Source organism: Alligator mississippiensis, chromosome 3 (assembly GCF_030867095.1).
Source record: "Alligator mississippiensis isolate rAllMis1 chromosome 3, rAllMis1, whole genome shotgun sequence".
NCBI classification, from domain to species: domain Eukaryota; kingdom Metazoa; phylum Chordata; order Crocodylia; family Alligatoridae; genus Alligator; species Alligator mississippiensis.
The window spans coordinates 303458506-303482307 of record NC_081826.1 but is presented as its reverse complement, the minus strand read 5'-3'; the positions used below and the strand labels follow the sequence as shown (position 1 = coordinate 303482307).

The 23802-nt window shown below is 55.5% G+C and overlaps 1 protein-coding gene across 3 annotated transcripts in view; it reads left to right on the top strand.

The window, feature by feature from the left end:
- Window positions 1-7: 7 nt before the first annotated feature.
- The window catches only part of LOC102567264 (myosin-IIIb), a 38653-nt gene continuing 14858 nt past the window's right edge, over window positions 8-23802 (top strand). The window contains exons 1-19 of one of the 3 annotated variants that reach the window (XM_059725441.1): window positions 8-313; window positions 436-501; window positions 992-1122; window positions 3995-4097; window positions 8053-8155; window positions 8550-8710; window positions 12075-12173; window positions 12550-12678; window positions 16279-16387; window positions 17217-17333; window positions 17627-17727; window positions 18036-18122; window positions 18304-18369; window positions 19942-20055; window positions 20953-21064; window positions 21601-21647; window positions 22085-22150; window positions 22444-22563; window positions 23670-23755. In XM_059725441.1, coding sequence (XP_059581424.1) covers window positions 8-313; window positions 436-501; window positions 992-1122; window positions 3995-4097; window positions 8053-8155; window positions 8550-8710; window positions 12075-12173; window positions 12550-12678; window positions 16279-16387; window positions 17217-17333; window positions 17627-17727; window positions 18036-18122; window positions 18304-18369; window positions 19942-20055; window positions 20953-21064; window positions 21601-21647; window positions 22085-22150; window positions 22444-22563; window positions 23670-23755 — 2123 coding nt within the window. The remainder of the gene's footprint in view (window positions 314-435; window positions 502-991; window positions 1123-3994; window positions 4098-8052; window positions 8156-8549; window positions 8711-12074; window positions 12174-12549; window positions 12679-16278; window positions 16388-17216; window positions 17334-17626; window positions 17728-18035; window positions 18123-18303; window positions 18370-19941; window positions 20056-20952; window positions 21065-21600; window positions 21648-22084; window positions 22151-22443; window positions 22564-23669; window positions 23756-23802) is intronic. The other 2 variants (XM_059725442.1, XM_059725443.1) reach the window with 2 other exon arrangements.

The window sequence follows — 23802 nt, the reverse complement described above, 5'->3', positions numbered from 1 at the left end:
GAGCTGCATGCGGACCGGGCCCCGGCCGGGACCGCCCCAGGGCGGGCGAGCGGGGGTCGGGCCCAGACGGGGCGGGCCTGGGGCGGGGGTCTGGAGCCGGGACTGGGAGGAGCCTGCGCTCGGTGCCGGGTCAGGGCCAGGCGCGGCGGCCGCGATGGCGCCCCCGGGAGAGCCGCGGGCGCTGGCCGGGGACCGGGACCCCGACCCCGACCCCGACCCCGACCCCGAGGGGGACCTGGCGGCGCTGGCGGAGCTGGACGAGGCGCGGTTGCTGCAGAGTCTGACCGACCGCTTCCTACAACAGCGGATCTATGTGAGCGCGGGCGGGCGGGTGGCTGCGGTCGCGGCCGGATGCTTCGCCTCTACCTGGGCCGCCGGGTCCCACCTGGGCCTGGGGCCGCTCTCTGACGGCCGCTCGCTTTTCCCTCCTCCCAGACCTACGTCGGGGATATTCTGGTGGCCGTGAACCCCTTCCAGCGCCTGCCGCTCTACGAGAAGCCGGTCAGTGCCAGGTCTAGGGGCCTCTCGCGGGGTCCGGCTGGGCTGGCTCGGCCCTTCCCCCAGCAGAGTCTCTCCGGGACTGTGGCCAGCTGGGCTTTCCCGCAGCCCACGTCCGGGCTCTTTCTCATCACTTAGCTGGTCTGCGTGCTTGGTTTCTGGGCGCTTCCCCCAGCTCTACGAGCTGTTCTTCATATCTGAAACCATCAGTGCAAGAGAACCGGAACCTCCTCCCAGCAGCAGCTGCCCTCAGCTGCCAGCCCAGTCTTCTAGCTCCTTATCCTAGGGGCCTGGGTAGGGCCTGGGGGCAGGTTGCTCCAAGGCACCGCCTGGTCTGGGGCTTTTTGTGCCTGGAAAATGTAGTCGGCAAGAGCCACCCTCCTACACATCTTCTTGCTGCGGGGAGGAGGGCGGCAGGAAGGAGAGGACTCAGCCTGCTCCCTCCCTCATGGTTCTGACATTTCTTGTTAATTGGGCCCTGCCCCGTCTGCAGATTGCCGAGAAGTACCGCAGCCGTGCCAAGGGCAGCCTGCCCCCCCACATCTTTGCTGTGGCTGACCGAGCCTACCAGGCCATGCTGGGGCGCCTGGGGATGGGGCCGCAGAACCAGTGCATTGTCATCAGGTAGGGGAGAATATCTACAGGGCCCCTGAGCTGGGTCCAAGCAGTCTTGACAGACCTGTGGCCCAGAGCTAGGGACTGACGAGGGGGAGCTGGCACATATAAGTGGGGGCTGAATGTAGAAGCCATGTGGAGGTTGAAGCCATGGGCCGACCTGGGGCAGGCTGTGGCATGTAAAACACACTGGTGCTCCAAAAGGCTCTGTGCTGAGTCCTGTAGGGATGTAGCGGTTGGGGAGCCCTGGACACTGCAGTGCTGGGCTATACAAACCTCAGTTGCTTGTAAGATGAGCATGTTTGCTGCTGGGCACAGGAGAAAAACGGTGAGGCCGCAAGAACACTGCTGCTCCTCGTGGTGCTGCTAAGGGCAAAGACAGCAGCAGGAGAAGGCCCTGAAGGAGCACTGCTGTGCTTTGCTTGGGCTCCTGTGGCTGCCTGGAGGAATGGCCTAAACCTGCCTCTGCTGCTGTATTAATCGACTCGGGCAATCTTGCATTCACCTGTTAAGGTCTGGTCCGTTGGCATGTGCGTATCCTAGTCTAGAGTAGTGGAGCAACTCGCTGAATGATGCTAGACAATCCAGAAGGGGGTAGGATGAAGAGTGGTGGCTCCCTGTCCTCTCTTCTAGCCTCCTAGCTGATACCTCCTGTGCTTTCTCTGGCTTTCCTGAGGCTTTGGAAAGGTTTGGAAAATACCCTGGATAAGGACTGGTGAGGCAGCAACCGAGATGCCAGATTTGGTGCGGTCAGACTTCTGGGTGCGGGCGGTGACTGTGGAGTTGGTTTAGGGCTGAGGGAAGGGAAGCAAGCACCGCTGGCAAGTGCCCGGAGGAGTCGGTCAACAGCGATTAGCCTGTGGGGAGCCCTGAGGGAGAGAATGGCAGGTGCTGCAGCCGTGAGCTCTGAGCCTGCCCCTGCTACCCAGCCAGAAGCTTGTAGTCATGTTATTGATGGGCAGGGCAGGGAGTGACTGACAGCCCTCGTTCAGCACGAGCAAAGTTCAAGGAGGATGGGACGTCTCCCTCCTCATACAACAGCTCCTCAGAACAGTTTGTATTTTGGAGCTGTCCTGGACTGTGCCGCCCTGGGCACATAGGTTGTCACAGAGATGAGACATCTCATCTCTTGCTGGCTAGGAAATGGCACCCCTCCTCTTGGGCACAGCCTTGCTGCTGTGAACCGGCAGGACTGGCTACAGGAGCCCAGGAGAGTCTGCAGTGCACCCTCCAAAGCAGCTCCCTCTTATGCTAATGTGATGATGGCACCCCATGCTCCAGGGTCTGCTGAGGTGTTTTTGGGCCTGACATCCTGGCCCGAGTCTCTTTTTAGCATTTTTTTAAATTTTGTGCCTCAGGCCAAATTAGTCAAATAAGTTCCAAATTCCATCCACTGAGCAGAGCTCCAGGTGGTGTTACCACCAGCAAGTATCTTACCTCCCAGACTGTTCAGTCTGTGGCTTCAGATACTCCCAAACCTGTGACAAGCATCCTATGTACAGGCCCAAGGCCAGAGGTCTTGGGGTTTGAATGTCCCCTGAGTGTTGCTTGCCCTTATCCAAAAGGCCAACAAGCCACGTAGGGAGAAATCCTCCATCTCCATAACACAGGTATGTAGCCAAGATCCACCCCTGGGAGGCTATAGTAGACTCTCATAGGGGTGCTGGCCCGAATCTGCCCTGTTTTAGCATGGGGCTTTTCCCCATGTTTTCAATGAAGCTTTTCCTCAGTCACAACACCCACTGGCACGAGCCCCGGAGGTCTGGTGAAGACAAGAGGCATTAACAGTGGTCAGCCCAGCGTGAAGGGCCCTGACCTATGGCTGGAGCTCCTGGATCAGTCTCTTGTTCTGGCTCTGGGGGTGTAGCTGTGGCTGGGTGTTGAGCTGTGATGTGCTCTCCCTTTCCCCACTGTTGCTGCCCTGTGTCCTGTTAGGGGGTGAGTGGAGTCACAAGCCCCAGGGTCCTCATTGACTGCATATCACTCCTTGTTTCTGTGCAGCCACTGAAAGCTGCTGCCCCCTCCCCCCAGATTCCAGTGTGCTGTGGCTAGGTGTGTAAACAGACACCTGCCCTTTGGTATGTGTGTGGCATTTCCTGCTCTGCACCAGCACAGCCTCCCTCCCATACTGATGCTGCAGGCTTCTTCAGCACCGCTGGCACTGGACTGTGACGTGGGGTGACCTGACCAGCCCTGCTGTGATGTGGGAAGCCCCTGGAGCAGACTCTAGTGGCTAAACAGCACTTTTCTTGGTGGGCTCTGGCATTGGTAAAGAGCACAGATTTACCGGTGTAGCTGCATCTGCACCGGGGTGCTTTGCAGGGCAGAGGGGTTTAACAGTGCCCTCAAACTGGTACTGTGCTCCTCCAGATGGGCCAGCACCTTGGAACCCCGCTACTTTCACCAGAACACATCCCTGCAGCGGATGTGGGGCAAGATCCGCTTGTGAAGGAGGGGACAGGTAGCAACACCAGCACACAGGGTATGCTCAGTGTGATGGGGTGCTTCTGGAAGGATCACTTGCTCCTGGCTAGGAGCTGGGGACTCTAGACATTACCCCTCCCTCCACCCCACTACGGGGTGTTACCCTGGAGACAGGTCATGCCCTTCCCTCCCAGGGCTAGGAAGAATTCCTCAGTGAGAGGGTGTTACGCTGCCGTTCTGGGAGTGGGGCACACGGGGCTCAGTACCTGCAGGACCTGTCAGCCAGTGCATGGAGCAGGTGGGTGCCAGTGTGGGCAGTGCCAAAAGGACCCTGGAGCTGTGCTGCAGACAGAGACCATCATGGGGTGCCGGGGAGGAGAGGCAGGTGCACGAAGCATGAGGGACAGAGCAGCCAAGTCCTGGCGCCAGTGAAACTCTTTCTTCTCTCTCTGAGCAGTGGAGAGAGCGGTGCAGGGAAGACAGAGAGCACAAAGCTCCTACTGCAGCACCTCATGAACTTGTGCAGGGGCCACTCACAGCTGGAGCAGCAGATTCTGCAGGTGCGTTGTTTCATGGCGAGGCTGGGTGCAGGGGCAGGGACCCAAGGGGGTGGGGTGGGGTGGGGTGGGGTGGGCAGATGGGGTTGTTGGCATCTGAGCAATAGCACAGATGTGATAGTGGCCAGGGCCTCAGTCATGAGGCAGAAGAGGTTGGGGGGATCGGTAAACATCTCTGGTCTGTGTTTGGGAAGAAGCAGGAGGACTCCTGGATTGTATGAGGCCAGAAGGGGCACATGATAGTGGCCATAGGGCCCTGGATTTATTTCTGTTGAAGCAGAGCCCAGGTTTTAGAGAAGTGGCCAGTTTTGCTGTTGCTAAAAGCCCCCAGAGATGGGAAATCAACCGCAGCTGAGCAGGGGGTGGGGGATAAGTGGCTTTAGTAGCCAATTACTCCATTACTCTCCTTGTCAAACATCTAAGCCTTGTTTCTTGTCCAATGGAAAGCTGGACTTTGATCAAGTTACTCCTTCACCTTCCTTGAACTGAACAGAGTGTACTCCTGCAGTCTCGCTATGAGACCTCTTCCAGTCCTTTTGTCAGTCTCATGGCTCTTTTCTGAATGTTTTCCACTTTATTGCCATGCTCCTTACTCTGGGGGTGCTAGGACTGTACACAGGATTCCAGTAGTTGTGTCACTGTTATCAAATACAGGAATAGCCCCCCTACTCCTACTTGAGTTTCTCTTGTGCCAGGCATCCCAGAGTCACATTAGCCCCGCACACTGGCTTTGCCCTGGCAGTTCATGCAGCTGGTATTTACTGCAGACCCTGAGTCACTTTCATGCCCCCCTCAGAGTTATTGCTTCCCAGGCCACAGCCGCATCTAAGCCTGGCCCATACTCTTTGTTCCTTCCTGTGTAACTTTACCTTTGGGCCAGACGAAAACAAGGCTTGCTTGCTCAGCTTGCCCAGTGATTCAGACCATTACAGATTGGGCATCTGTCAGCTTCCTTATTACCATACCGCACACCCTTAATCTTTCTTATCTGCAAACTTTATTAGGGATGACTGCGTGGTTTCTGCCAGCTCATCGATAACAAGAGAGTTAAGTGGGATAGGGACTTTGTGGGGATCTGTGGGAAACACCTGCTCAGGGAGGATTCCTTGTTCAGGTACATTTTAAGAGCTGTTAAGAAGCCTTTGGATGGGTCCATTTGCTGTCTCTCTTCCAGTCTTTGACCTGGTCCTCCATCTTTGTCCCTTCCAGCCTTTGTCATGGTTCTCCTCTTGTCTCACCTGCTGTGCCTTGATGTTGTTAGAAATTGTGCGCAGAGAAAGGGGTTTCCTTTGGCAATACGGGAAGCACAGCCTGTACCTTCAGGGGCCCACAGCTTCCCCCATAGTAACTAAGCATGATAGACGAGCTTAACGGCAGACCTGTGCCTTATTTGGTAAAACTTTTTAAAACTTTATTTTGATTGGAGCTTACGCTGCAGGTGAAAGAAGAGTTACGCAGTACTAGTGATTTTCCGCTAAAGCTTTGCGCATGCCAAAAGCTCATGTAACCAGAGAATATAAATACGTGTGTGAGAGTGCAACTGGGGCCCCTCTGCCTTTCTAAGGTCGGGGGACCTTCGGCCGAATAAACTGGAAAGACCACACCCTCGTCTCCTGCTTATTTGAGTCTCAGCTGGGAAACAAGCCCCGTTGGGGTCAGGAGTATTCGCAGGTGTTCCCTTTCCAGGTTGGCAGCTAAAGCGAATAATTTCTCCGACAATGTTAAAGAAATAACAAGAACAGGGAGGGTCAGCACTCATGTTTTTCTGTACTGGAATTTACATGCATCACGGCCTCATCCACAGGGCTCCGCCACCCTTATACCCTGTCCTCATCGCACCTGGTTAGGTCAATGTTGATCCCCTTTGTCAGGATGTCATATTCTTTGAGCAACTTGCTTGACTCGTTCTGCACACTCAGTTCACTTTCACCTGGGTACTTCCCCTGTAAGAGTGGATTCATCTCTACTCAGTCTGTGTGCATCAGTTTCTTCCTGGAAGAAATCTCAATTGCTCTTAGTCCTTGCCCATCTCTCATTCTCTTTGGAGGAGTTGGGGTTACTCAGTTGAGGCTCACTCAGGCTTCTCCAGGAAGTAAGTCCACTGTCAATCCACTAACACCTCTTTATTCTGCCCTCTGGTCTAAGTTATTCCCAGCCTGACACTCCCAGGTCTCTCTATTCACTGGATCCTGATTCCGTAGCCAGTAATCAGATCCTGGCTTAATCTATTTTCCCTCCTCGTAGGGTCACAAATCAGATTCCCTTCGTTGTCTTGCTTAACCACAGCTCCAGTTCCAGCTGCAGTTGGTAAGCTGCTGATGAGACTCACCCACCAATTCTTCTGCTGGCTCCTGGGTGTCCTGCCACCATCTGGGCCTTCAGGCCCTCAATGTTGCCCTGTGCATTGCCACAGGCTGCGCAGCAGCCTTGCGCTGCCTGCTCCTATCCGCTTTCCAGGGAAACTGTGTCCCGGCAAATTTTCTACCCTGTCTTCCCATTCCTCAGTCAGTCAGTGCCAGCTCCCCACACTCGCCTCAGCATGTGCCATGGAATTCCTCCCACTCCCCTCTCTGCTGCTGCTCAGCAGGAGCCAGGGGGCTGGCTCTGGATCTTGGTAAGCAGTTATCTCTTTTTTTTTCCCTTTGGAACAGGGTCTGTGGGTGGTTCCCTATTACACAGCCACTTTTAAATCAATGGTGATTTTATTACTGTTCTGGGTTATGAATCACATTGTCATGTGGCACCAAATCAAATGTCTTGAAGTCTTAGTAGGTTTGGAGGGTTCTTGTATCCATGATGGTCCAGGAAATGTTTGAGTGGAAAAGGTTTTTTGTGATGTCTTTTGTTGCGCTAACTGCAGTTGGGACAGATGCTGGACCAATGTGTGTCTTCACATGGCCAAATGCAGGGTCAAGGGTCCAGGCACGGCAATCATAGGTCATGCTTCTGAGCTGGTGGCTGGGTCCTGGGAGATAGGCTGAGTGTCCCAGAAGATGATCAGCTGTTTGTTGCAGTAGGTAGAGCAGGTGCAGATGTGATCCTTGGACATGGTCACAGGGAAGCGTTGACTACGAACGGGCAAACATGATCTGTCTGAGGTACTAATGAGGCCGTTGCTGGGTGTTGCAGCCGAGGGTCAATGCTAAAAAAGAGAAGGCAGGCTGCTTTGAAGGGTCTGGGAAGGAGGTGCTGAGACACAGTGGAGCCTGGGAATCTTGCCATATGAGGAGGCTGAAGTGGCTCAGTTGGTGTAGCCCCCGAGAGGGTAAAGGCGGACTTGGTCTCAGGGAGTAGGTTGGGGTAGGACGTTCCTCAGCTTCTCAGGCAGATGAAGGAACACCGAGCCTGGGACTCTAGAAGCTGAAGCAAGAGAAAGTCAGACCCGTGTTAGCTGCAACTTGAGTGCTGATGTGGTGGATTCTCATTGTCTCATTCAGGAGCTGGGGCTCCCAGAACAGGTCTCTGGCTGGCACTGTGCAGGAGACCAGGCTGAAGGAACTGGGCAATTCCTTCCAGTTGGGAATCTACAGATCTCTGCAATTGAAGTGCTGGATCCTGACACGAGTCACTGCTGGGGTTGGAGGAACAGGGAGCGGCTGTGCCTCGAGGAGCAGATCTTCCTCAGATTGGCACCTTACCATGCCTAAACTCTATTTTTGGTAGCGGTCAAGCTTGGCAGACTCTATTCAGGATCAGTTGGCTCAGTCCCTGCAGCCCCCTCTTCTGCTGTCCTCTCCCTGCTCAGAGATGCAGCCTCTCTGTTCTTGTAACCTCTGGCAGTGCGGGGTTCCCTTCCTCCCATGGTGTGCTCCAGCAGAATCTGTCCAAGTCAAGTCTCATCCTGCTCCTTTTGTTTTTCACGGGGCCTATGATCTTTCCTGGGCTGTGGCCTGGCATGGGTGGGGGATGCATCCTTGCTACTTTGGCTTCCCCACAAACTGCTGCATTCCCTGTTCAGGTGAACCCGCTGCTGGAAGCCTTTGGCAATGCCCAAACAGTGATGAATGACAACAGCAGCCGCTTTGGGAAGTATGTACAGCTGCGGTTCCAGCAGAGCACAGGTAAGGCTGGAAAGATCCAGAGCTTCAGGTGTGGAACAAGGCCTGGGGGTCTAGGCTTAGTGCAGGGAGAATGTGGGAGCTTATGGGGGTGGAGACAGAGCAGGGACAGTATCAGCCACAGCCTGCATGGGAGCAGACCCAGGCTTGTAGAGCAGGGCTCCTGGGGTGAGGCGGGGACTGCAGGGTGGTGCAAAAGGAGAGGAAGAGCCAGCAACTGGCACCTGGAATTTCCCGGGTGAGGTGAACAGTGTGGATGGGCCCACAGCAGGGGAGCTGGGAGTCACACCCTGGATGTTGGCTTTGGGCAGTGTCAGGTCTGGGGGAGCAGGTGGGTGGACAGCAGGTGCAGGGCCACCCTGGCTATCTGTGCTTATACCTGCCCCCCTGCCGGCAGTGAGGGGTGCCAAGCTGAGCGAGTACTTGCTGGAGAAGTCCCGCGTCGTGCAGCAGGATGCTGGGGAGAGGAATTTCCATATCTTCTACTACATGTTTGCAGGGCTCTCTGCAGAAGAGAAGGAGATATATGGGCTGCTGGATCCTGCACGGTACAGGTACCTGGCCGCAGGCCCAGCTCTGACCTCTTGGCAGGGCTGAGGAGCAGAACTATGAACTCCTGCAGCTCTGTGCAGGAGAGGGGGAGAGGACTTGCCCCAGTCCTGGGGGCTGAGCAATGCATGGTAGGCACAGGACTGGGGGAGTAGGTTGCTTGGTCTGGGATCTGGGGACAAGGCATAGCTTGGTCCGTTGATTTACCACGTCAATAATTGGGCTAAAATTCCTTTATTCAGTCCCATGGCCTACAGCCAACAAGCAGTCATTTTACACAGACATTCTGAACTACTGTAACTGAATGCCAACCCTGTGTCTGATGCCAGTGTTACCTGCTTATCAGTGACTGCACCACACAGCAACTACAGTAACAAGCATTTGATCAAGATGCTTACAGCAAGGCTAGTGATGGAGGTTCCAGGTGTGCCATGCTGACTGACTCCAGCAGGTCCAGTTCACACCAACAGAGGACCCCTTTGTCTCATAGATTTCATAGACATTTCATAGACATTAGGGCTGGAAGGGACCTTGGAAGATCATCGAGTCCAGCCCCCCGCCCAAAGGGCAGGACGTCAGCTGGGGTCATAGGATCCCAGCAAGATAAGCATCCAGTTTCATCTTGAAGGTGTTCAATGAAGGCGCTTGAACAACCTCCGGTGGCAGGCTGTTCCAGACCTTGGGGGCTCAGACAGTAAAGAAATTCTTCCTTATGTCCAGCCTGAAACGGTCTTGTAGTAGTTTATGACCGTTCGACCTAGTCGTCATCCCTTGGGGCGCTCTGGTGAACAAACGTTCCCCTAGATACTGGTGATCACCCCTGATAAACTTGTAGGTGGCCATCAGATCACCCCTGAGCCTGCGCTTTTCCAGGCTAAAGAGCCCCAGGGCTCTCAGCCTGTCATCATAGGGTCTGCTTCCCTGAGCTCTGATCATGCGCGTGGCTCTTCTCTGCACTCTCTCAAGCTTCTCCACATCCTTTTTGAATTGTGGAGCCCAAAACTGGACGCAGTACTCCAGCTGCGGCCTCACTAAGACCGAGTACAGGGGGAGAATGACGTCCCGGGATTTGCTTGAGAAGCATCTATGGATGCAAGCCAGCGTTTTGGTCGCTTTACTAGCCGCAGCATCGCATTGCAGGCTCATGTTCATCTTGTGGTCAATGATGACCCCCAAGTCTCTTTCTTCCATAGTGCTAACCAACATAGCACTGCCGAGCCTATAAGGATGCTGCGGGTTTTTCTTCCCAAGGTGGAGAACCTTGCACTTATCGGCGTTGAACACCATCAGATTCTCATCCGCCCACTTGCTGAGCCTGTCCAGGTCAGCCTGGGTCATCCGTCTGTCTTCTGGTGTGGATGCTTTGCCCCAAAGTTTGGTGCCATCGGCGAACTTGGCCAGTCCGCTTCTGACTCCAGTGTCCACATCATTAATGAAGATGTTGAACAGTATGGGTCCAAGGACAGAGCCCTGCGGGACCCCACTGGTCACAGGACACCACGATGAGTGACTTCCATCAATTACTACCCTCTGGGTCTGACCCCGGAGCCAATTTTCCAGCCAGTGGATCGTGGGGGACCCAAGGCAACAATTGGCCAGTTTCTCCAAGAGATGATCATGGGACACCAGATCGAAGGCTTTTTTGAAGTCAAGATATATGACATCAATCTCATGTCCCTTGTCCAGGTGATAGGTCACCTGGTCGTAGAAGGAAATGAGATTGGTCAAGCAAGTCCTACCCGCAACAAACCCGTGCTGGCTATCCCTTAAGATGTTGGCGTCGGCCAGTCCATTAAGGATGGCCTCCTTAATAAACTTTTCTAAGATCTTCCCCGGGATAGAAGTCAGGCTGATGGGCCTATAGTTAGCCGGATCCACTTTCCTCCCTTTCTTGAAGATAGGCACCACGTTGGCCTTCTTCCAGTCTTCGGGCACTACACCAGAGCGCCAAGAGTTTTCAAAGATCTGCGCTAGAGGCTGGGCTATGATGCTCGCCAGCTCCTTGAGTACCCTGGGGTGAAGACTGTCAGGGTCTCGCTCCATTTCATCTTTCTAGGCTTCTCGTTACATCATAGAATCATAGACGCTGAGGGCTGGAAGGGACCTCGGGAGTCATCCAGTCCAACCCCTTGCTCAAAGCAGAACCAGCTTGGGGCTTTGTCTACCCAGGTTTTCAAAACCTCCAAGGATGGAGAGTCCACAACCTCTCTGGGTAACCTGTTCCAGTGCTTTAACACCCTCCTAGTGAGAGAGTTTTTCCTAATATCCAACCTAAACTTCCCTTGCTGCAGCTTGAGCCCATTGCTCTTTGTTCTGTTGTCTGCCACCACTGAGAACAGCCCAGCTCTATCTTCTTTGGAACCACCCTTTGGGCAGTTGAAGGCTACAATTCAGTCCCCTCCCAGTATTCTGCGCACTAAATAACCCTAGATCCCTCAGCCTCTTCTCGCGAATCATGTGCCCCAGCCCCCCAACCATTTCCACTGGACTCTCTCTAACTTGTCCACATCCTTTCTATAGTGGGGGGCCCAAAACTGGTCACAAGACTCCAGATGTGGCCTCACCAGTGCCAAATAGAGGGGAAGAATCACTGCCTTCCATCTGCTGGCAGCGCTCCTACCAGTGCAGCCCAGGATGCCTTTAGCTTTCTTTACTTTCCTCTGAGTTCCAGAAACAGATCAGATCTGGCCCAAAACTAAGATCTAAGCAACAGCTCTGCAAAAAAGGACCTGAGGATGACAGTGGACAATAAGCCAAATATGAGCCAACAGTGTGCCCTTGTTGCAGAGAAGGCTAACCCTGCAAGTCCTGCTTTGTGCAGGGGTTGGACTAGATGACTCCTGAGGTCCCTTCCAACCCTCATGTTCTATGATTGTAAAACCTCCAAACACACACGACTTGTGATTTCCAATGCATAAAATTCCTTCTTACTTGTTTTGCCCATTCCAGTGAGTTTCACTCACCTTTTTCTTCTACATTAGCCTTTGTTGTCTGTTTCTTTCAAACCGTGGTCTCCTGGAAGATTTGTCTGCTTGTATAGGATATAATAGAACATCCCATTGCCTGCTGCATAATTGCAGCATGTGTTGTGATTATTGCACTAGGGCAGTTTGTTGGTTTGGGTCATGGGGGATCTTGGCTGTTTCTGGCTCTGCCATGGACCTGCTGTGTGACCCAGGGAAATTACTGCCTCTGCTCCCCATCCCCTGCCCTGTCCTAGTCTTCCTAGATGCACAGGGGGATGACAGGGACTGGCTGTCTGTGTGGGTGCAGCTCTAGCAGTTAGTAATCTCAGATGGGTGTGTAGGGCCTGTAACTTGTAGTAACTTGTGTACCTGGATACATGCAAAAGCAGTGCGTCTTCCCCAGGTACATTGGTGGCCATTTTGGGACACAGGCCACGACTGAATGCTGGAAGCACAAGTACCGGGAGGTGTGCAATGCCCTGGACATGGTGGGCTTCCAGGAGCAGGTGAGCGCAGTGGGACCCATCAAGATCCCCCTTCTCCCTTCCTCCCTCCTGCTCAGCCTGATTCCTTTCCCTTTCCCAGTTCCTGACTGCTGTCCCCAGACTCACTTCAGCCAAGTTCTGCTTTTCTCTGACCTGCTCCTGTCGTTCCCAGGCAGCCAGAGGTTGGCAGATACCATGCAGAGCCTCCCCTGCAGTGTCCCGTTACCCCCCACCAGCCCCCCGCCACTGGGAGGCTGCAGTTAGCTTGGGAGGTGACTGCTGCATGCCGTGTGTGCATGTGTATGTACACGTGCGCACATACGCATGTGTGTGTGTGCACGTGTATGCTTGGGCACACATGCCTGCTATCCTGAGCCACCTCTCCTCTGTACTCCAGGAGCAGGTGGACATGCAGGCAATCCTGGCTGGGGTCCTGTCTCTGGGCAATGTGTCCTTCCAGCCCCAGGAGAGCAATGGGGCCGTGCAAGTGGGCGAAGTCTCCCGGGGCTGGCTGAAGGCTGCAGCGGTGAGTCTGAGAGTGCGGTGAGGGGGTGTTTCCAGGCTGGCCAGGGGGCAGGTGGCAGGATAAGTTTTGGGGATGCTTGTGCCAGGAGATGCTGTTCAGGTCTGCATGCGAGGAGCAGGTGAGGTTCCCTGTGGGTCCTTCTCTCCTCTGGGAGCTGTCTGGATCGGGGAGGACTCTTGTCCATTCACAGATGCTCTTAAGGGGTGAGGACATCTTCCAGGAGTATCCAGATTCAGCTCTGTGACTGCTGGCCCTTGACAGCCCTGTGCACAGACAGGGGCACTTCCCTTGTGCTCTTGATAATCACTGTTTCACATGTCCCAGGGTTGCGTTACCCACTGCACCACGGTTTTGCATTTAACACAGGTTGTCCATGACCTACAACAACCCCAAGCGCTTGCGTGAGTTGCTGCTTTTCAAACTTGCAAGAAAATTGGAGGATTGCGGGCTTAACTGTACGACAGTTAGGTGGGTAGGAAGCTGGCTGTGGGTTAGGACCCAGAGAGTCCTAATGAATGGATCTGTGTTGTCTTGGCGAGAAGTGGCCAGTGTTGTCCCTCAAGAGTCAGTGCTTGGTCCAGTTCTTTTCAACATCTTTAGCAATGATTTGGACGTGGGAATGAAGAAATCACTAGCCAAGTTCATGGATGACACCAAGTTATGGTGGAGCTTGGTCGCACTTGAAGATAGGCTGCAGATACAGGTGGATCTAGACAGGCTGGCAAGTTGGGTAGCCTGGAACCAGATGAAGTTCAACATTGAGAAATGTAAAGTGCTCCATCTGGGGATGAACAATCCCCTGCAGCCCTACAGACTTGGCAGTGCCAAACTGACCAGCACCACAATTGAAAGGGACCTAGTAGTAATAATAGACCACAGTATGAATATGAGCTGTCAGTACGACTCTGTAGCCAGCAGGGCAAATAATACTTTGACATGTATCAATTGAAGCATCTCCAGCAAAACCAAGCAAGTAATTTTTCTGCTTTACTTAGCATTGGTGAGACCATAGCTAGAGTACTGCGTCCAGTTCTGGGCACCACACTTCAACAAGGATGTGGTAAAGCTTGAGAGAGTCCAAAGAAGAGCCACCAGTATGGTCAGAGACTTGCACGGCAAGCCATACAAGGAAAGGCTGAGAGACCTGGGACTCTTCAGCCTAAAAAAGAGAAAGCTGAGAGGGGGTCTTGGTAGGAGCTTACTGCTACATCAGGGAAATGCGTCAGGGGCTCAGCAAACAACTGTTCACCCAGGGTACCCTTGGGGAAAACCAGGAGTGATGGCCACAAACTCCTGGAAGACTGTTTTAGGCTTAACACCAGGAAAAACTTCTTCACAGTTCAGGTGTCCAGACTGTGGAATAGGCTCCCTCCAGAGGTGGTAAAGTCGCCTATCCTGGAAATTTTCAAGAGGAGACTGGACGGTCACCTTGCTGGGGGCACCTGACCCCAGTTGTCTTTCCTGCCTAGGGCAGGGGGGCTGGACTCAATGATCTTGTGAGGTTCCTTCCAGCCTTTACAATGTATGAAGCTGGTCTCCCACCTTGTTTCACAGATTTCATAGATGTTAGGACCTGGAAAGGACCTCACAAGATCATCGAGTCCAGCCCCCCTGTCATAGGCAGGAAGTCTGCTGGGGTCAAATAAGCTGACTGAGAGTAGGTTCAGGCTACACATCAGGAGGTACTGCTTCACTGTCAGGGCGGCTAGGATCTGGAACCAACTTCCAAGGGAAGTGGTGCTTGCTCCTACCCTGGGTTTCTTCAAAAGGAGGCTAGACAATCACCTTGCTGGGGTCATTTGACCCCAGCATTATTTCCTGCCCATGGCAGGGGTTGGATTTGATGATCTGCTCAGGTCCCTTCCAACCCGACCAACTATGAAATGATCCCAGCAAGATAGGAGGTGCTATTTCACTGTCAGGGCGGCTAGGATCTGGAACCAGCTTCCAAGCAAAGTGGTGCTGGCTCCTACCCTGGGGGTCTTTAAGAGGAGGTTAGACGAACACCTCACTGGGGTTGTTTGACCCCAGTACTTTTTCCTGCCATGGCAGGGGGTCAGACTTGATGATCTGCTCAGGTCCCTTCCGACCCTACCAATTATGAAACTATATGCATCCAAATGACTTTTGAGTGAGTCCAGAGTAGGTGCTTATAAGTGGGATGCACCAAGGGAGTACACCAAGATCTGGGAGAACAGTTGTTTACCAGGGCTCCACAAGGGATAACAAAGTCTAACAGCCACAAACTTCTGGAAGGCCGATTTAGACTGGACATAAGAAATAATGGCCACAAGCTAGCAGAGAGCAGATTTAGACTGGACATTAGGAGGAACTTCTTCACAGTTCGAGTGGCCAAGGGCTGGAACGGGCTCCCAAGGGAGGTGGTGCTCTCCCCTACCCTGGGGGTCTTCAAGAGGAGGTTAGACGAGTATCTAGCTGGGGTCATCTAGACCCAGCACTCTTTCCTGCTTATGCAGGGGGTCGGACTCGATGATCTGTTGAGGTCCCTTCCGACCCTAACATTTGTGAATCTATAAAAAAAACTCCTTTACAGGGTCTGGAACAGACTCCCTGCAGAGGTGGTGCAAACACCTATTCTGGACTCATTCAAAAGGCGTTTGGACGTTTATCTTGCTGGGATCACTTTGACCTCAGCAGACTTCCTGTCTGTAGCAGGGGGGCTGGACTCGATCTTGCGAGGTCCCTTCCAGCTCCTAATGTCTATGAAATAGGATGGGAAACCAGTTTCATAAATTCATACATTGTTATGTAGCCTGCGTCCTCACTCCCAAGTGCTTTGTCCTCCAGTTGGTTGTGCTAAGGCACATTTTGGCAGATCATGATCATCTCACTGGACCATCCAGGTCGGTTCATGATAGTTATTCCTATACTCCTCAGTATATGCTATCTGCTGGCCTGCATGTTTCACTAACAGAGATTTCACATCATTCTCTAGAGCAGTGGTTTTCAATCTTCTTTCATTTGTGGACCCCGTAAAAAATTTCTAATGGAGGTGCAGACACATACTTTTGATTGATCATAGTCATCTGTCGTGGGTGCATCTCTGTGTCCTTTTCCATGCCTGGAACATCCACCCCTGTCCCATTCAGCAACCAGCCTCTTCTCTTGCAAAAGCCTCTCCATCCAGGCACCCATGGAAGGGAGTTCCTGAAAGCATGTGCTGGTGGGTTCAGCTCCTCTCCCCAGTTTGCCATGCACTCTGGCTCCTGGAGCTTAGTGACTGGGCTCTCAGGACAAGGACAGAGCTGCACACAGTCCCAGTCTGCTTGCTGCCAGATCAGCCATAGAAAACTGCATCAGGGATAAGGCTGGGTCCCTTGGGCAGTGGGGCCTGGCAGCACGTGGGTAACAATGAGGAAGACAGGGCGTACGTGCACGGTTCTAGGGGATGGCAGTGATGATCTGGCCCTGGGCCCCCAGGTGCCACGCCGGCACGGTGGCATTTGTTACAGCAGAGCCAGGGGTCCCTGGATGGGTCATGGCCCCATTGTGTTGGGCACAGTACAGACACAGGGAGGCACAGTCCCCCTCCACCAACGAGGACCGAAGCTGATGGCCCCATTGTCTTTCCCCTCTCAGGGACAGTTTGGTGTCCAGGAAGAGGAGCTGCTGAGCTGCCTCATTTGCACGGTATCTGTGACCCGGGGGGAGCAGATTCAGCGGCTCCACACACAGCAGCAGGCAGAGGGTAAGCGCAGGCACCAACAGGGAGGTGGCATGAGAGCCCTGGGGGGCACGGCCCTGCCCTCCGTGGCCCCGGACTGGTGTGGAATGGCCCTGGGACCCTGCAGGCCTGTCCTTTGGAGCAGGAGCTGCATTGCTGCCTGTCTGCACAGCCCCTGCCAAATGGGTCCCAGCCCTGAGAGGGGCCTGGAGGGCTTAACAGGGCTGCACGTGCACTCCCCTGTGACACCAGCAGAAGCCTGGCATTCCTGCTGGCCTGGCCAGGGACACGTTCCAGCTCCACGTCCCCTGTGAAATCAGGGACCTGGGCCGGATTGTGGCAAGCCAGGGTGGAGAGGGAGGACTTGCTCCTTCAGAATCATCCCTTGTCCAGCCCCACTGCCCTTGGGCCAGGCTGTGGTGGAGCCCTCGGGGGCTGTGCCCTCGTGCCCAGGACCAGTCACTGAGGTGAGGAAGTCGCTTCCGTCCACCATAGCCGGAGTTTTGTCGCAGAGTTCATCTGTTGCAGCTCGTTTTGTGGAAAGCTCCGTATGTGGCTGACCAAGTGGCCTGGCTCAGCCTAGAGCATCTGAGCAGCCTCAGAGCAGAGGGCTTCTTCTAAGGGCTGTGGGTCCAACTGGGCTCCTAATGCACCGGTGATAGTCCCACAAGGGCTTCGTGACCTGCCCCTGGGTGTCAGCCCTCAGCAGGGATGGGGTGAACCAGCCAAGCCCCTTGCACAGTGGGGTTTGTCTCTGCCCAAGCGTGGGGCTCTGGGGCCCGAGGGGGACTAGGTGTACTGCAGGGGGTAGGCCTGCCAGCTGCCAAGTGAAGTCCACCTGCTCTGCCTCCAGACGCCCGGGACTCCATTGCCAAGGTGGCATATGGTCGTGTGTTTGGCTGGATCGTCTGCAAAATAAATGAGCTGCTGGCCGAAAGTGTGGACCCTGATGTAGAGCTGAGGGAAATCGGTGAGTCCTAGCTGTGCCATGGCCCAGGACTGAGAGCAGGCAGGGTTTGGGGTCTTGCTGGGTCTGCAGCTGGCTCGTGAGTTGAGGGCACGATGATCTTGGTGCTAGCGGCATGTGAGGGAGAGGGGTGCAAGGCAGTGACATCATGGGGCAGAGAGACGGGAGGCAGGTCCCAATGTGCAAACTGGCTGCAGGTGTCTGCGGTAGGGTTGGGGTTCATGGGGGCTTGGCCCCAGGGCCGTGGCAGGGGCTAAGCCGAGGCTGGTCTCCGTCACTGTCCCCATCCTCCCCAGGGATTCTGGACATCTTTGGGTTTGAGAACTTTGTGGTAAATCGCTTCGAGCAGCTTTGCATCAACCTGGCCAATGAGCAGCTGCAGCACTTCTTCAACCATGTAAGTCTGGAGAGGGGCACAGCAGGGACCTTACAGCAGGGATCTCACTTGTGGCTCTGGTGGGGAGGGGCAGTGACCTTGTCTGGGGGGAACCTTGCTTTGCCTTGGGGCCAGGCACAATGACCACGTCTCACTCCTCCAGGCCTCTCCTGGGGTCTGAGGGCCAGCACCAGGCAGCCACACTCGGGGTTAGCAGGAACAGTCACTCTGATGTACAGGGGTGTCCAGGGGTGGCGGGGAGAGGGGAAGTTGCCAGGTTGAAGTCTGCTCTTGCTGCTGGGAGCTCTGACCTGCCCCTTACCCCTCAGCACATCTTCCGGCTGGAGCAGGCCGCCTACCGGGAGGAGGAGCTGCCCTGGGAGACCATAGCCTTCACAAACAACCAGCCCATCCTGGTGAGTGGCCCAAGCTGGGCTGGGCACAGGGAGGCCCCAGAAGCTGCCGAAGGAGGCCTCTTGCCACAGCTCTGTGCTGAGTGCTGCCCTGGGGGCAGGCTCTCCGTGCATGCAGGGGCAGGGATGGGAGCAGGGGGTAGGGTTTGCTAAGGGCCTCATGTCTTTGCTTCCCACGCTGCAGGACCTGCTCCTGGCCAAGCCGCTGGGGCTACTCTCCCTCCTGGACGAACAGAGCAGATTCCCGCAGGTACATCCCAGGGCCTGGAGGCAAGCGGGGTCAGAAGGGATGTGGCACAGGCTGCTCCAGAGTAGTAGTTCTCAAACTTTTTTGTACCAGGACACATTTGTAAACATCAGTGGCCAGTACTGACTCAGTGCCCGTCACTCCCAGCCTCATGCCCCAAGTGCGGGGAGCAGGGCATGGGTGTATGGGGAATGGAGGGGCCCAACAAGCCCCTCACAGGCTGGAACTCTGCCAGCCTGCAAGGGAAAAGCCACATTTTTATCCTTTAAAGGAGAATCCATTTTTAAAGTTTGTTCACGACCCTTTTGTGGCGGGCCAGTCGGGGCGCTCCTGCGTTGAGCCGCCCACCTCCCTGCGCCCGACCACCGTCCAGGCTCCGAGTGCCTCCCTGGGGTGCCTCCCGTCCGGCCGACCCCTTCCCTGGAGCACACCCGCTAGCCTGGGGTCCCGCTGCCACCATCCAAGGCTCTGGACCCAATTCTGGCTCTGCGTGCCTTGGAGAACGCAGGCCTGATCGCCCAATGGGTCCTAGACCCAATACAGGCACTTGGGGCACTTCCCCAAGTCAGGGGCTTATTAGGGAAGCTTCCCTTAGTCCGCAGACCTAAGGGGCCTCCTCGGCATAATTTAGACCCACCCTCAATAAGTCTCCCACACCGGTCACAAGGAGAACTTTATTGATTACAGGGGGCAGGGCGGAAACAGGGTAAAAGGTAGAGCAGTATCATAGAAATATCAGAGGAATCCCATAGAGCAAACCAGCGTGGCTGAGGTAGCCTTTTGATCTCACATCTGAGTTACTGTAAGCTAAATATCTAGTCTGATCTCGAGTAGCTTACTCACTCGCATCGTCCAGAGGTAGTTGGTGTTTCCTCTGGAGGCAGGGCACTCTTGGAGCATGCGGTGATGAGGAGAGAGCCAGGTTCAGATTCACCTGGATGACCGCATGGCTAATGGCTGCCTTCTTCCTGGACCGGGCCTTTAAATAACCTTTCTGACCTCAGCAGCCCGGTCCAATCGAAGCTGCCAGTGCTGGCCACTAGCCAACCAATTTAAAAAAGCATCCTTGGCTACCTGGGCCGGTGAGCGGGGCTTTTCCCTCCCCCCCAGGTGACCAGAGCATCCGCCTCCCAGGCACCAGGCTTTTGCCATGTAGGCAGGGAGGAAGATCCCCCTCCCGAGGGACTCAACACCAGCCTCTCATGCTGGCAGAGACAGATCTCTGGAGAGGGGCACAGACGGTGGCATTTCTGCCACACCTTTCATATATTACAACCCACTTTTGGGTCGCAACCCACGGGCTGGGAAACGCTGGTCCAGAGGACGTCTGAGGGATAACAGTGGCCTTGTCTGCAGAGGGTGTTGGTGCTGGAGAGGGCTGGAAGAGCTGAGAGCTGAGGTGCTGCCACCGGTGACTGGCAGCAATGCTGGAGAGTCAGGCAATCCAACTGCAGACCAGCCAAACAGTGCTCTGCTTGCCCCTGAGTCCCCCAAGCCCTCACCTCCTCTCTTCCAGTGCACGGGGGTGGCTGGGGCTGGGACTGGGGCCATTCTGTGAAATCTCCTCTGTTGCAGGCGACTGATAAAACCTTTGTGGACAAACTGAACAGCAGTTTCAAAGGGAACGTGCACTTCCAGCTGGTGCGGGGCCGGGTGCCGAGCTTCAGCATCCTCCACTATGCAGGCAAGGTAACTGCTGTTTGTGATGTAGGATGCCACACTCCATCATGTAGGCCAGGGGCTGGCAACGTACAGCCCCAAGCCAGATCCAGCCAGGAAGAGGTTGGATTTGGCTTATGAAGGCCACTTGCTCTGAGATGGCACCCCTCAGTTTTGCCATGGCCCCTAGGCGGTCAGGGCCAGGTTTCTGCCCCTGCATCCCCTCCCTGTTCCTCTTCAGGGCCTCTTCTCCTGAAGACTTGTGGGAACACAAGGTTTCCTTCCTGCTGGCCCTGCAGAGGCTGAGGAGGTTCACTTGCTCCTTGAGGGGAAGTGGGGTGGGGGCCTACAGTGGCTGCTTCCTGGCTGTAGCAAGGGAAGGGGGGAGGGAGCCCCACTCCAGCCTAAGGAAAATCGGCATCTTTGCAGGCAAGTCCAAGGCGGCGCATTGACTACTCTTCTGCCCTCCCCAGGGTGCGACTGGGTGGCTATGCCATGGTGCAAGCCTCCAAGGCCAATGCTGCACTTGGCACCTATAATCACTCTTTGTCTGGGAGCCTGAGACCGTCTCTGGGTGTGTGGGCACTGCTTGCAGCTGCCTGTGGGGAAGGTGTGCAAGCATTCAAAGGAAGGGAGAGAAGTGACTGGGACCTCACTAGAGTCCTACAAGATGTGTGGCCACAAGCACATTGCATGACTCGCCCTCCCCCGTGCCCTCCCCCAGCCTGTGATGCCCTGAAGCTCTGTTGTTGTGTTTGCACTGTGGGGGGACGGGGCAGTTACAATCCTTGCATGTGTGTGTGCAGATGCATATGCAAAGTGGAGGCCGCACCCAAGTCCTGGGATGCTGCCCATGTGGCTTGTGGCCCCACGTTGTGCCTGTTGCTACCTCACTGCACGGTTGCTCAGGTGGTGCTGCTCCTGCAGGTGCAGTATTCTGCCAGCGGCTTCCTGGAGAAGAACCGGGACACCTTGCCAGCCAACATCCGTGGCCTCTTCATCAATAGCATCACCCCGCTGCTGAGTGTGCTGTTCACGGGTGCGTTCCCCTGTGGCGGCAAGCACCCGGGGTGCAGGGTCACCAGGGATCCCTGAGCTCCCAGGCTCTCCTGAGGGGAGGGGAGGGGGTCAGTGGCCCTGGGCTCTGTGAAGTGAGCCAGTGGTAGGAACTATGCTCTGCTCAGGTCCAGCCATGGGTGCTGATGCCAGGATGGTGTTGAGTGTTGCCCCCTCACTGCTCTGCCAGGTCCACCAGCCCTTGGTCCACTCTCTGGTCCCCATGCCACCAGGGCGGGCGCTGGGGGCTATAGCAGCAGCAGTGTCACCCTGGGACGTTCCTGATTGTCTGGGAGCTCTGGCAGTAAATCTATGAGTGTTCCCTGACAGACTGCTAATGAGGCAGGACCCTGACCCCTGTGTGGGCTGCAGGGAGGGGCCCCAGGGCTGGGACTCTGTCTGGGAGAGGGGCATGTGGTTTCTCTGGGGAGGAGGTTTTGTGTCTTGCTGCTGCCTGGTTTGCCTAGGTTGAGGGGCCAGGTGGCTGTAGGACTCGATGGTTCCTCTTCCTTCCTTCAGCCACCATCTCCCGGACAGGGACTCTGATGCCTCACATTAAAGCCAAGGTAAGAGCCGCAAGGCCATGGGGCAGTTGATACCCAAGCGTCCTGGGTCCAGTTCCCCTGTGTCTGTGATCTGAGGGACACGGGGTGGGGGGAGTGGCTCTGCGTGTTGGACCACCTCCCCAATGGAAGTGGCTGTCCCAGGAGATGGGGAATCTCCCTCCTGGAGCAGAGCTGCGGGCACCAGTCTGGGATGGTTAGGGGCAGCCCATGTAGTTTCTTTGCTGGGCTGAGCAGGAGATCCTGGGGGTCCTATCCCTGAATCTCTGCTCCTCTCTATGTGACATGGCTCCCCTCCCCTGGCCTCCCCTGACAGTTGCATGCTCGCTTCATGTCCTGTGACATCCACCTGTTGCTCTCTTCCCTGGAAGCCCCCAGACATGCCCCATGGGTGATGCAGGGCTTAGGGGCAACATGGGAACATCTGTGTCTGGTTCCAGGTGCCTCTGGGAGCAGGGGACAACTTCAACAACACAAGGAAGCAGTCGGTGGGAGCCCAGTTCCGGGTATGATGCACCTGCTTCACAGTACAGGACCCATAAGAGGCAGGGAAACCCTGGAAAGGCCTCCAGGAGCCCCAGTCCAGGCCAAAGCTCCTGGCAGAGAATGCCCAAGCTCCAAGCCCAGGCTGTTGTGTGGTGAAGTATCCTGGTCACCACTGTGGGGAGGGAGGTGGCACTGCTGCAGCCCGGCGAGCACTGCAGGGAGGGAGGTGGCACTGAGAGGACCCAGGCATCTGGGACGTGCTGGTAGTCGCTCCTCAGCCTGGGGTGATGCTGACCTGTCTCTCCCCCTGCAGCACTCACTGTCTGTGCTCATGGAGCGCATGTACTCGGCCACCCCCCACTTTGTGCGCTGTGTCAAGCCCAACAGCCGGAAGGAGCCAGGTGTGGCTGACAGCCAGGTGCTGCTGCAGCAGGTGAGGGTAGGGCCATTTCACTGCAAGGCAGGGTAGGGCAGAGTGGGGATTGGGCCTGGAGCAGGCCAGACTCCCGGTGGGGAGGGGAAGAAACCAGCTGTCTGGGCAGCAGGGATATCGGATGCTGGTTGGAGCAGGGAAGCTCTCAACAAGCTTCCAGTGCTTGACAATCCCCAAGTGTGAAGCCCAGGGTTCATTACCCCTGAGCACAGGAAGGGGGAGACCTGCCTTGCTGAGCACAAGTTCACACCCATAGCCCCTCATGCCCTGTTGTGTGCCCTTGTGCACAAGTCCTGGGGACGCAGCTTCTAGGCCAAGGCTGTGGGTTGCCTGTTGGGTTGGTTATGTGGGACAGGCTGGGGTAGTTGCGTCAAAGAAGGACACAGTGATACAGCAAGAGTGGGGTTGTGTAGCCAAGGGGAATGTGCAGGGACTGCATTGGGGAGCAGCAGGTGTGCTGGGGCCTGGGGTGGGTGCTAGAAAGTGGCAGGGCACAAGCCTCTGGCACAGTACCTTGGCTGCAACTGCATTAAGCCCTGGGGAGGTGCACTGGGCATAGGGTGAAGGGTCCCCTCAGGCACTGCACTGAGGAGGCCATTCCTGGGCCACACAGCCCAGTCTGGTGACTGCACGTCTGAGAGGAAACTGTAGAAGTTCAAGACAGTTTAGAGAAAAGTAGCATAACACTTCTAGGCCTGGAGCCTGCCCTGGCCGGGGTGGTCAGGAAGCCCTATCTGTTCCTTTTATAGAAGATGAGGTTCAGAGGTGACTGGTCCCCATCTCAGGGCACCTGGATGAGCAGCAGATCTGAAGGCTGAGGATTCTTGGTCTGATGGGCAGAGGCCTAACAAACTGTGGCTGGGAGCAGCCACTAGAGAAGCTCCAGCTGGAAACCCGAGCTTCACCTGAGGGTGGGCTGTGGTGGGCTCTCAACCTCCCACCTCTTCCAAAGTGATGCACCCAGAACAGCCGGACACTGTCACACCAGAGATGCTGCATTGTGCAGAGCAATGCTCCAGCCTGGGCCCTGCAGGAGCCCAGACCTGGTCATAGCCCACTGGGGCTTGGCCCCGTGGGTCTCTGACCCATGCTGTGCTCTTCCCCAGCTCAGGTACAATGGGCTGCTGGAGACCATCCGCATCCGGCGAGAGGGCTTCTCCTGGCGACCGTCCTTTGAAGACTTTGCACAAAAGTGCGTTGGTGCCATGGGGGAGGGAAATGATCCTTGTTCTGAGCATG